Source organism: Diplotaxodon limnothrissa, linkage group LG7 (assembly GCF_057381915.1).
Source record: "Diplotaxodon limnothrissa isolate DT_005_m linkage group LG7, D_limnothrissa_male_GT1.1, whole genome shotgun sequence".
NCBI classification, from domain to species: domain Eukaryota; kingdom Metazoa; phylum Chordata; class Actinopteri; order Cichliformes; family Cichlidae; genus Diplotaxodon; species Diplotaxodon limnothrissa.
Window position 1 is genome coordinate 35849353 of NC_140602.1, and position 12366 is coordinate 35861718.

Here is a 12366-nt window from a genome sequence, read left to right on the forward strand (position 1 = left end):
ATTAGTCTTACTCAAAGTTTTAAGTTAGTATTGGGGGACAAAATTATATTGATTTTTGAACCATTAATAATTAAAGTTAAAGACAATGATAAGTATGAATACCAGTGTCTCAGTTATTATGAGTACTTTCTATGAGATATATTGAGTAGATTTAAATAATGCACCCTGTGTTTCAAATACAGAATTTTTTCTTTTAAATAAACTTGAACAAAAGAGCTCAGTTCAACTCAAAAACTGGTGTTGAAAATTTAAGCATTCTTTTCAGTATTTTCAACTCAAGATAACACTTTTGTGATTTTCAAAGATTTAATCAAGGTCATCTAACTTAGAATTATAATGATATTTACTAAGCCCCTGAATAATTTTTTAGGGTGTATGCGCCTCCCTAATTTGTAATAAAATTGAATTTATTATGTATGTGTTTTCATAGCAGACACAAGCATACGTATCTGTATGTGCTTTAGTTTTTTGATATTCATGAAGTTTTCACTTTGCCTTTTAAGTTTTAAAATTCCAAGAAATTGGCAAATCCCTGCCTATAATCATTCTCCTCCTCTCCTCTTGTCTCTTAGGCCTCCAGGTGGTGTTGAAGTCTATAATGAAAGCCATGGTTCCACTTCTTCAGATTGGCTTGCTGCTGTTCTTCGCCATTGTTATGTTTGCCATCATTGGGGTGGAGTTTTACATGGGCAAATTCCACACCACCTGCTTCAAGAACGGCACTGGTGAGAGTGACAGCTTGTCTGTGGCGCATTTGTAGGACAACACTGCCTGATCAGCTTAGCTGCTGGAGCATTTATTTTCTTTTGTCTGTGTCCATGTATTTGTTAAATACGAGAACATATAATGCATTATTAAAGTAGGCATGCATAAATGATTATGTTGTATATGTACTCCTGCCACATGAATAGCTGCACGTTCACAGCGCTTGGAGGCAGTATGATAAACATCAATGTAGCAAACAAACCCACAGCACAGTTTTTGTCAGCTATTTTTCAAATCCTGATATTGATAGATGGCATTTTCACTGTCTTCAAGTTATGATTGATAGCTTTTGTAGTAACCCAATAGAGATATTTTAGCATTGGGCCTCTCGATCGAATGGAAACTCAGATGGGGTTAATGAGGTTGTTACTGCTTTCACCTTTCTCCTGCATCAGAAGTTTATTCTAGTGAGAAAAGCTTTTGCATTACATTTTTAAAGGTTTTATCTCAACAGATTTAATAATAATAATGGAATTTACCAATAGAAGCTGCAGCATGTCAGAATAAGAGCATTTTACCTTTCAGGAGGCCTTTGAATGCCATTGATTTTTGTATGAAACTCAGATCTTGAAAAAACAAATGTGTGATCAATCACAATGGGCATGAGGTCAGTGCTTTGTTTTTGTTTTGTTTTTTGTTTTTCTGAAAGACCTGTGTAGTAAAGCAGTTAACGTGGAGGTATATTTCATCTCCAAACTTCAAATAGCTTCATTACCTTTTAAAAGAAATGATAACGCTGGAAAATAATTAATTTTATCAGTTAATTGTTTCAGAGGATGTTCCCTAAGGAAAATGAATAGCTTTTATGGTGGTGCACTATCACACAGTTCCTGTTAATAGGTAGTAAAAGTTTCTCTCTTTTTTTTAAAGTAACTGTCCTTAAATTAACTGAACATTTGTAGAATTAAATTAAAGATAGACGTACAATTATATAAATATGGAGATTAAAGTTTCCACCAATAAATTACTTCAGTTTTACCACGTGTGAGGATTCAGAGCATAACCTATTACATTCATTCCTAGTTTTTATATTTTCATTCTAGTAGAGTGGCTTTCATCATACATATTGCTGCAGTGCCTTCTGAGACCAAACTGTCTAAGACCAAAGCGCAAACTCTGGAGCTGAAAAATGAAACCGATGCTGAAATACCAAAAACTGCAGTTCTTCTAATGGCCACTTGAGGCAGACTCCAAACAGGAGTCATGTTAAAATGCTGTTAGTACCTAGGCTGTCTACCTTTAGAACAGGAACAAAAACAGAAGCTCTATTAATATTTTTCCACTATAAAAGATAGTAAAAGATATATATATATATAAAACACCCAGCACGCCCCTGCGGGCGGTTTATCCTTCAAGCTCGGGTCCTCTACCAGAGGCCTGGGAGCTTGAGGGTCCTGCGCAGTATCTTAGCTGTTCCCAGGACTGCGCTCTTCTGGACAGAGATCTCCGATGTTATTCCCGGGATCTGCTGGAGCCACTCGCCTAGCTTGGGAGTCACCGCACCTAGTGCTCCGATTACCACGGGGACCACCGTTACCTTCACCCTCCACATCCTCTCGAGCTCTTCTCTGAGCCCTTGGTATCTCTCCAGCTTCTCGTGTTCCTTCTTCCTGATATTGCTGTCATTCGGAACCGCTACATCGATCACTACGGCCGTCTTCTTCTGTTTGTCTACCACCACTATGTCCGGTTGGTTAGCCACCACCATTTTGTCCGTCTGTATCTGGAAGTCCCACAGGATCTTAGCTCGGTCATTCTCCACCACCCTTGGGGGCATCTCCCATTTTGACCTCGGGACTTCCAGGTTATACTCGGCACAGATGTTCCTGTACACTATGCCGGCCACTTGGTTATGGCGTTCCATGTATGCCTTGCCTGCTAGCATCTTGCACCCTGCTGTTATGTGCTGGATTGTCTCTGGGGCATCTTTACACAGCCTGCACCTGGGGTCTTGCCTGGTGTGATAGACCCCAGCCTCTATGGATCTTGTACTCAGAGCTTGTTCTTGTGCTGCCATGATTAGTGCCTCTGTGCTGTCTTTCAGTCCAGCTTTGTCCAGCCACTGGTAGGATTTCTGGATATCAGCCATCTCCTCTATCTGCCGGTGGTACATACCGTGCAGGGGCCTGTCCTTCCATGATGGTTCCTCGTCTCCCTCCTCTTTCTTGGGTTTCTGCTGCCTGAGGTATTCACTGAGCACTCGGTCAGTTGGGGCCATCTTCCCAATATATATATATATATATATATATATATATATATATATATATATATTGTCCCCCTGGAAAGGCGGACAAGAGGTGCATGTTGAATATTATGTCCAAAGAAATTTGAAACACAGTGTGTAAAATGGTCGTTTACATTGTGAAACGCTTAAGTATGAGCAACCCGTTCTCACTCCCAAAGCGTAACATTTTACGCTAGGTGACAAATCGTCACCATATTACGTTTTCGGCTACCCACCACGTTCCTAAATGACGACCTCGGAAAAAGAGGAAATATGAGAACCGTCTGGACTGAACCTACACATGTTCGCTCTTTTTCTTCAAATCGCTTAGAAACACGCTATTTAACATAATTAAAGTCCTGGTTACGGTCTGGAATAAGGTTATGGTTAGGGCTAGGGATAAGGTTAGGTTTAGGGCTGGAATACAGGGCTGGAACGTCTATTACCGCGGGAGCGTCATTGCACTGGATTCCAGCCATAACCCACCGCGTACCATAAGAACGCCGAAGGTCTCCTTTCGCGTTCCTCAGGAACGCCGCGGGATGTGACAAAACGTCGACATGTTACGCCTCGGGAGTGAGAACGCTCTCGTATGAGACACCATAACCTTATTTTATGGCCCTTAAAATGAAACTAAAAGGGAAGGAGAAAAAAATGTAACAGGCTCTCCTGTGTATGAGTTAGCAGAGCAGCAAAACAATTTCTGATAAATTTAAGCCAGGCTACTATTATGAGGTTGTTATTATACTACAGTGCTCTAGTAATTATAGAAAACAGTCAGGTTGACTGGCTGAAATTACCCATTGTGTAATGCAGTGATAAAGTATTATGAGAAGGGTTATTTGCACATTGCTAGTATCGGATAGAGTGTGAAGGCTATTGTGAAGGTTATTGTTTTGGTTATTTGTAAAATATGTGTGCGTCTGACTACAGTGGGGCAAAAAAGTATTTAGTCAGCCACCGATTGTGCAAGTTCCCCCACTTAAAATGATGACAGAGGTCAGTAATTTGCACCAGAGGTACACTTCAACTGTGAGAGACAGAATGTGAAAACAAAATCCATGAATCCACATGGTAGGATTTGTAAAGAATTTATTCGTAAATCAGGGTGGAAAATAAGTATTTGGTCACCTCAAACAAGGAAAATCTCTGGCTCTCACAGACCTGTAACGTCTTCTGTAAGAAGCTTTTCTGTCCCCCACTCGTTACCTGTATGAATGGCACCTGTTTGAACTCATCATCTGTATAAAAGACACCTGTCCACAGCCTCAAACAGTCAGACTCCAAACTCCGCCATGGCCAAGACCAAAGAGCTTTCGAAGGACACCAGGAAAAGTATTGTAGACCTGCACCAGACTGGGAAGAGTGAATCTACAATAGGCAAGCAGCTTGGTGTGAAAAAATCAACTGTGGGAGCAATCATCAGAAAATGGAAGACATACAAGACCACTGATAATCTCCCTCGATCTGGGGCTCCACGCAAGATCTCATCCCGTGGGGTCAAAATGATCATGAGAACGGTGAGCAAAGATCCCAGAACCACACGGGGGGACCTGGTGAATGACCTGCAGAGAGCTGGGACCAAAGTAACAAAGGTCACCATCAGTAACACACTACAACGGCAGGGAATCAAATCCCGCAGTGCCAGACGTGTTCCGCTGCTGAAGCCAGTGCATGTCCAGGCCCGTCTGAAGTTTGCCAGAGAGCACATGGATGATACAGCAGAGGATTGGGAGAATGTCATGTGGTCAGATGAAACCAAAGTAGAACTTTTTGGTATAAACTCAACTCGTCGTGTTTGGAGGAAGAAGAATACTGAGTTGCATCCCAAGAACACCATACCTACTGTGAAGCATGGGGGTGGAAACATCATGCTATGGGGCTGTTTTTCTGCCAAGGGGACAGGACGACTGATCCGTGTTAAGGACAGAATGAATGGGGCCATGTATCGTGAGATTTTGAGCCAAAACCTCCTTCCATCAGTGAGAACTTTGAAGATGAAACGAGGCTGGGTCTTCCAACATGACAATGATCCAAAACACACCGCCCGGGCAACAAAGGAGTGGCTCCGTAAGAAGCATTTGAAAGTCCTGGAGTGGCCTAGCCAGTATCCAGACCTCAACCCCATAGAAAATCTGTGGCGGGAGTTGAAAGTCCGTGTTGCTCGGCGACAGCCCCAAAACATCACTGCTCTCGAGAAGATCTGCATGGAGGAATGGGCCAAAATACCAGCTACTGTGTGTGCAAACCTGGTAAAGACCTATAGTAAACGTTTGACCTCTGTTATTGCCAACAAAGGTTATGTTACAAAGTATTGAGTTGTATTTTTGTTATTGACGAAATACTTATTTTCCACCCTGATTTACGAATAAATTCTTTACAAATCCTACCATGTGGATTCATGGATTTTTTTTTTCACATTCTGTCTCTCACAGTTGAAGTGTACCTCTGGTGCAAATTACTGACCTCTGTCATCATTTTAGGTGGGGGAACTTGCACAATCGGTGGCTGACTAAATACTTTTTTGCCCCACTGTGTGTATATACACTCAACAAAAATATAAACGCAACACCTTTGTTACTGCTCCCATTCCCCATGGGATGGACGTAGAGACCTAAAATTCATTCCAGATACACAATATAACCATCCCTCCCAAACAGTGGTCACAAATCAGTCCAAATGTCTGGTAGTGGGCACATCTGCTATATTGAGATAATCCATCCCACCTCACAGGTGTGCCACATCAGGATGCTGATCTGACATCATGAGTAGTGCACAGGTGTACCTCAGACTGCCCACAACAAAAGGCCACCCTGGAATGTGCAGTTTTGTCTCACAGCAAAATGCCACAGATGCCACAAGCAATGAGGGAGCGTGCAATTGGCATGCTGACAGCAGGAATGTCAACCAGATCTGTCGCCCGTGCATTGAATGTTCATTTCTCAACCATAAGCCGTCTCCACAGGCGTTTCAGAGAATATGGCAGCACATCCAACCGGCCTCACAACCGCAGACCTCGTGTAACCACACCAGCCCAGGACCTCCACATCCAGCAGGTTCACCTCCAAGATCGTCTGAGACCAGCCACCCAGACAGCTGCTGGAACAATTGGTTTGCACAACCAAACAATTTCTGCCCAAACTGTCAGAAACCGTCTCAGGGACGCTCAACTGCATGCCCGTCGTCCTCATCGGGGTCTTGACCTGACTCCAGCTCGTCGCCGTAACAGACTTGTGTGGGCAAATGCTCACATTCGATGGCGTCTGGCACGTTGGAGAGGTGTGCGCTTCACGGATGAATCATGGTTCACATTGTTCAGGGCAGATGGCAGCTGAGAATGTCCCAGTTCTTGCATGGCCAGCATACTCACCGGACATGTCACCCATTGAGCATGTTCGGGATGTGCTTGACCGGCGTATACGACAGCGTGTACCAGTTCCCACGAATATCCAACAACCTCGCACAGCCATTGAAGTGGAGTGGACCAACATTCCACAGGCCACAATTGACAATCTGATAGACTCCATGCGACGATGTGTTGCACTGCATGAGGCAAATGGTGGTCACACCAGATACTGACCGGTTCTGGGTCCCCAGACCCCCAATAGCGCAAAAAAACTGCACATTCCAGGGTGGCCTTTTGTTGTGGGCAGTCTGAGGTACACCTGTGCACTACTCATGATGTCAGATCAGCATCCTGATGTGGCACACCTGTGAGGTGGGATGGATTATCTCAATATAGCAGATGTGCCCACTACCACACATTTGGACTGATTTGTGACCACTGTTTGGGAGGGATGGTTATATTGTGTATCTGGAATGAATTTTAGGTCTCTACGTCCATCCCATGGGGAATGGGAGCAAAAACAAAAGTGTTGCGTTTATATTTTTGTTGAGTGTATATATGCCATCGGACTTGTTTTAAATAATAACATGCTATTTAAGGTTATCATTTCTTATAAAACTGAAGAAGTGTAGCCAGCCAAAGAAAATGAAGACCTCAGAGGGGTCCCATATCACCTGTAAACACTGAGTCCAGCTGACACGGCACCTGTCAGTGGGAAGGAAAGGACACATTTCACTGGAGTGACACCAGGGGGATGTTGGCTTTGCAATCTGGCTCTGCAAATCATCGTTAAAACTTGGCTCGACTTGTGATCAGCCACTACGCCTCATGAAACTCTGGAGGCACAAGGCATATGTTATACTCAGAGTATTTATTCTTTATTCTAGTTTCCATCTGCTGACATGTGTGCCAGCACATCCTTTAACCAAACTTTCTGCAGCCTGTCATGTACACCAATATTATTGTTTGTCACTTTGAGAATCCCAGAAAAGATTCCATTCCTTTGTTAGACAGCTTCCACGGCAGGTTGGAAAAAATTATTTTACAACATTCATTTCAGATATATAAAATATATAGAGCTCACCAAGTCCAAATTTACAATCCGAGATGGCAGCAGTGCATGTAGTAAAACTCTAAAATATATAATCTGTGCTGCTGAGTCGTTAAACAAGCCACACATAGAATACTGATGAGATTCTTCCCATGAACATGCTGTGGTGGTGTTTTCAAGCGCAACAAAAGTAGGCATTATGCTGTAATGCTAGCGATGCATGAAAGTTTCTACTTCACAAAGGAGCAAAACAAATTTTGTTTATCCGAGCTTTTCCAGCTTACCACTGGAAAGCACTGAACTCAGGAGTGACGTTACTCCCAGCTCTGACATCCAAGGGAAACTGAATGCAGAATACGACTAAATCATGCTTATCCAGCAGGATGGTTTACAGTGTTCTGGCAGCTGATGCAATTACAGAGATGGTGTAGATTCAGAGCTTCAAGTGAAAGCACACAAATTGCAGTTTGCTTGATTTGATGATATCTGAATTCTTTCCATACAAAACATAAACAGTTCAAGTGCATTGAAGTACTTTATTTGTTGTTGTTTTTTACTGCTCTGCGTATCAATTATTTCTGTTTATATCCACAATAAAACAGTTGTTATTGAGTTGTGTTTCTTTTAGTGATCATGCAATGCACATTTTCTTGATGAATCTCCTGACACCATCATCTAAGTTTCTCTGGCTTTGGCCAGGCGCTGGTGGTGATGCAAAGAAAAGATTAGAAAATGAAATAAAAGTCCGTAAAACATCATTCTTATATTTCATTACAGCTATTTTCACTCATTTCTCAACATCAATCAGCAAAGGTGGTGTTTAACCTGACTTCTCCCTACCATAAACTCTGTGTGACGGTGCAGCTCATTGTTCAGTGCATTCACTGCTGCACCCATCATATGTGCTGCCTCCTCTTTGCTCCATCCAAGCAGCCTTATTATATAAACAACATGCTATATTTCTAATAGTGCCAATGTGTCTGAAGCCTTTTCCTGTTGCGTGCTACATGTTAGAAAGGACATCAATGGAAAATATCCTGACCTGACTTACAAGAAAGGATGTCCCAAGTTCATCTGTGCCATCTTCTTTTCTGTTAAGTTAAAGAAGATACAAGAAATCTATTTTACAGATGTAGGTCGAGCTATGGTGTCATCAGTATAGATGAGGAGCTAAAAGATTTGCTGCTAGTTAAGTGCCTCAGCTGCAATGATAGCGTCATTCTTTTAAAGTGAGCCAAGCCAGAGAGCCAAGCTTGTAATTCCCAAGATGATTGTTGGACTGACCTTCGCCTGTGGACCCGAGCTTTGTGCAGTGATTGAAAGCATGAGGCTGCAGCTTGACTCAGAGTTACAGGTTACTAGGTCAGTGGTCCTCACCTGAGAAAACCAGTGAATGTGGGTTGGAGCAGATTGTCAAGGGGGCCAGAGGCCTGTACCAGAACTGCACTCAAGTGCGGAGGCAGAATAGTTGAACTAAAGAAGTTTTATTTACAACAACACAGGGAAAACAAGGAGAGACAAACCAGGGACCTTAGCATGGCGTTATACACAATATAATGGTTAGTGGGTGGACACTAGTGTGGTGGCGAAACAAAAACCTAGAAACTTGACTTCATACACAATTCATTACAAGGCAGAGAATCCTAGTGTGGCAGCCCGAGGTACATTACATAAGCAGTGACTGGTGGCGTGGTGCTCACGGTGCACACTAAAGGGAGAGAGAGAGAAATGGTGTTAGTGGGTGCATGGGTTGGGCCAGAGATTATAGTGAATACTGAAATGGACTGCCTTACTTGGGTAGGAGGAGGCTGAGGCAGAGGTCCGAGTGGGTGGCAGAGGAGTGTTTAGGAGGTCTGACCTGAGTTTCCTAGGCCCCTGCGTGGGGTGGTGAAGGCAGGCAGGTAGTGCGGTTGGTGATACTGGAGTGTGACTGAGAATACTGAGAGGGTTTGTGTCCAGAATCCAAAAGGTGAACCTTAGTGGTGGTGTTGTGCCATAGCAGGCTGGCAGAGCAGGAGACCCGCCGACAAGGTAAGCAAACAAGGAACTTGGCTCTTGAGCTAGAGGCTGTTACCAACTTAGGTGGGTTGGTGAACTGGCCTAAATACCCTCCCTTGATTGCCCAGAATGAACTCCAGGTGTGCTGCTGGGGTGAGTGGATGGTAGGCCCGCAGCAAGGTGGGTACAGGAGGCAGGGATCCACACAGGCCACACCCAGCTGCTCACGCAGACTATGACACAGATGTGACTAATGGACCTGTGGTGTATTTTTCTTTGTAAGTGTTGTAGCCATGAACGATGACTGATTAGGAGTAGATGGTTGGACTTTTTGGAAGAATGTGAAACATTTTGGAAACATTGGGATAACACTGGTTGGTTACGCACACAAGTGCAGGAACAAGCCTATGCTGTATATGTCTAGTAGATTTAAACAGGCTGGCAGAATCATTTTCCTTTCTCTCTGTATCTCTCTTTTGGTCAGATGAGAGAACAGCTGACTGGCCTTGTGGTAATGAGCCCCCAGCGAGGACCTGTCCCAGTGGGAGCGAGTGTAAAGTGTACTGGACCGGACCCAACTTTGGTATTACCAACTTCGACAACATCCTTTTCGCAGTGCTTACAGTCTTCCAGTGCATTACCATGGAGGGCTGGGTGGACATCCTTTACAGCGTGAGTCTATCCACACTAAAACTTTGAACATCCACTTATTTGTTATATTATCCACAGAGATGTTATTTTTCCTCATTCTTCATCAACTTTTCCAGTTTTATTATCTCCATATTTTTATCTCTCTTTTTTGATAATGATATCAGGACATGTATTTTGCTGATCTGAAGAGCATGAACCCTTGTTCTAATTCTATGCACTGATCACAATAGTTTTATACTGTAGATACTTGTGGCTTGACTTCATTTCTTGTTCTATTTTTGCATTGAGATAAACCATGAAAGTGCATGAATCTCATGACCTTTCCTCTAGCACTTCCCTCAGTGCAACCTTTACAGTGTTGGCCTACCACTGGAGGTTAAGGTTAGACGAGCAGAATCATGCTGTTTTTAGCTTGTTTACCTGGCAGAACTTTAAATTTTCTGAAAAAAAAATTGTGCTTTGGGTCTGTGTGACCTGTTTCCTCCACACTCACATGGAGCACACATTGACACCTGGAACCACGAAGGTATTTCACATTGATTCATTCATAAAACTTGCAGACTTTGGACTACTTCATCTTTGACCATGCCTTTTTGTATGCATACTGTAAAACAATTGCTCAAATGTTGAACAAGTAAACAGGGGTCCGCTTCAGTGTGTCAGTGTCAGTCTAGGTTTCTGTTTGTATGGTAGTGTCACTGTTCAGTGTTAGTGTCCCTGTGCATTCACATCCACAGAATACGAGTCAGTCTGTTTCTTTTAAACGGAAACAGGAAAAAAGTCTTACGCTTCAACGCTTCATAAAAAAGACCAGCCCCCAAACAAATTAGAAGTTAAATGACCATAAATGAAATGAGAGAAGAGCTTAAAGAAGAATGTTGTCCACTCACTGGTGTTTATCTCCGATTGGTTATGATAAAGCAATCAGCAGTAACAAGTAAGTACGTAATGGAAAAATACATAAAAATTATCAGTCGTGTTGAAGAGATTGTTCAACCCAAAGAGAGACAGAGAACCAGAGTGCACTTGAGTGGAGTCAGAAAGTCACTTAAATTAAAAGATGCAAAGCGCTGCACACTGATGGCAGGAAAAAAATGTCTCAAAATGAGAAAAGAGTAAGCGAGAGAAAACGTGAGATATCCAACAACAATCTGACAAAGGTTGAGACAGACTAAAAGCAAACACACATGGAGGGAAGGACAGTAAGGAGTCTGTAAACTAAATCAGGCAGTAATGAGAGCAGAAAACTGGAAGGGAAAAGCCAGACAGAGGGAAACACAAGCAGGCACAATAAAAAGAAAAAAACACTTAGCAAAACAAGAGCTGGATATACAAATAAAAAATAACAAACACTAAGGATAATTACATGGATAATATAAATCTGTGAATCATGTTATTCGAGATGCTCTTTCTTCTTATGACGTTTTCAGTCCTTCTAAGGGAACACGAGGCACTCCCAGGTCAGACAAGATATATAATCTCACCAGCGAGTTCTGGGTCTATACTGCGGGGCCTCCTCCCTTTGGGCATGCCCACAAAGGGAGACATCCCGATCATATACCCAAACCACCTCAGCTGGCTTTTCAGTGGGAAGGAGTGAGTCTAGTTTGAGCTCCCTCAGGATGTCTAGGAGTACGTGATGTGAAATAGAGTAGTGGCACTAACATTGCAGTATACGACAAATGAAAGACATAAAAATCAGAGAGGAAGCTTTTTAAATTACAGGCTGTGGTCTGCAAAGCAAGTAGAAAAATGTGATATTTTTATTGGAATACCAGTTAAAGCATAAAGATGTGATCAATTGTGGCTGGAAGGAAAGGGAAAGATAAGCAATTTGGTTGGCATATTGAAAATGAAAGACTCACCCAAGATTCATTATGCACATTCACAAACATCACAGAAGAAACAACAACACTGGCTGTTTTTTCCAAAAGAAAGCGGCTGTAAATTTACTCTGTGGTTTTATTTTAGGGCATGAAGATGCCTCTTTCTCCCAGAGCCTTCTTAATTCTGTCAAACATAAATCTTAGATTTATTTTCTGTTTGTTTGTTGTGATGCAAAGACACATTTTCCACAGCTGGAGCCACCAGAGCACATTAAAGGATGAGAGGAAACATAAGAAAAGAGGGAGCCTAAATGTCACGTAACATTCTGTGCTTGGACTCAAAACAGAGATTTCTTGTGTCTTAGACAACTGGGTCACTGGGTTAAACCCCTCCAGCCTTTTAAGTTTCTAGTACTTTTCGTTTCTATCATAGACCCAGACAGTTTTGTTATCTAAACTCCAGCACCTCTTTTTTTTTTCAGTGCAGACAAAAGCGTGATAGTGC

General features: G+C 42.6%; 1 protein-coding gene across 2 annotated transcripts in view; it reads left to right on the plus strand.

Moving 5' to 3' along the window:
- The window catches only part of cacna1bb (calcium channel, voltage-dependent, N type, alpha 1B subunit, b), a 232754-nt gene that overhangs the window by 97557 nt on the left and 122831 nt on the right, over nucleotides 1-12366 (plus strand). For both annotated transcript variants that reach the window (XM_085359644.1, XM_085359642.1), the window contains exons 7-8: nucleotides 573-725; nucleotides 9869-10056. In XM_085359644.1, coding sequence (XP_085215770.1) covers nucleotides 573-725; nucleotides 9869-10056 — 341 coding nt within the window. The remainder of the gene's footprint in view (nucleotides 1-572; nucleotides 726-9868; nucleotides 10057-12366) is intronic.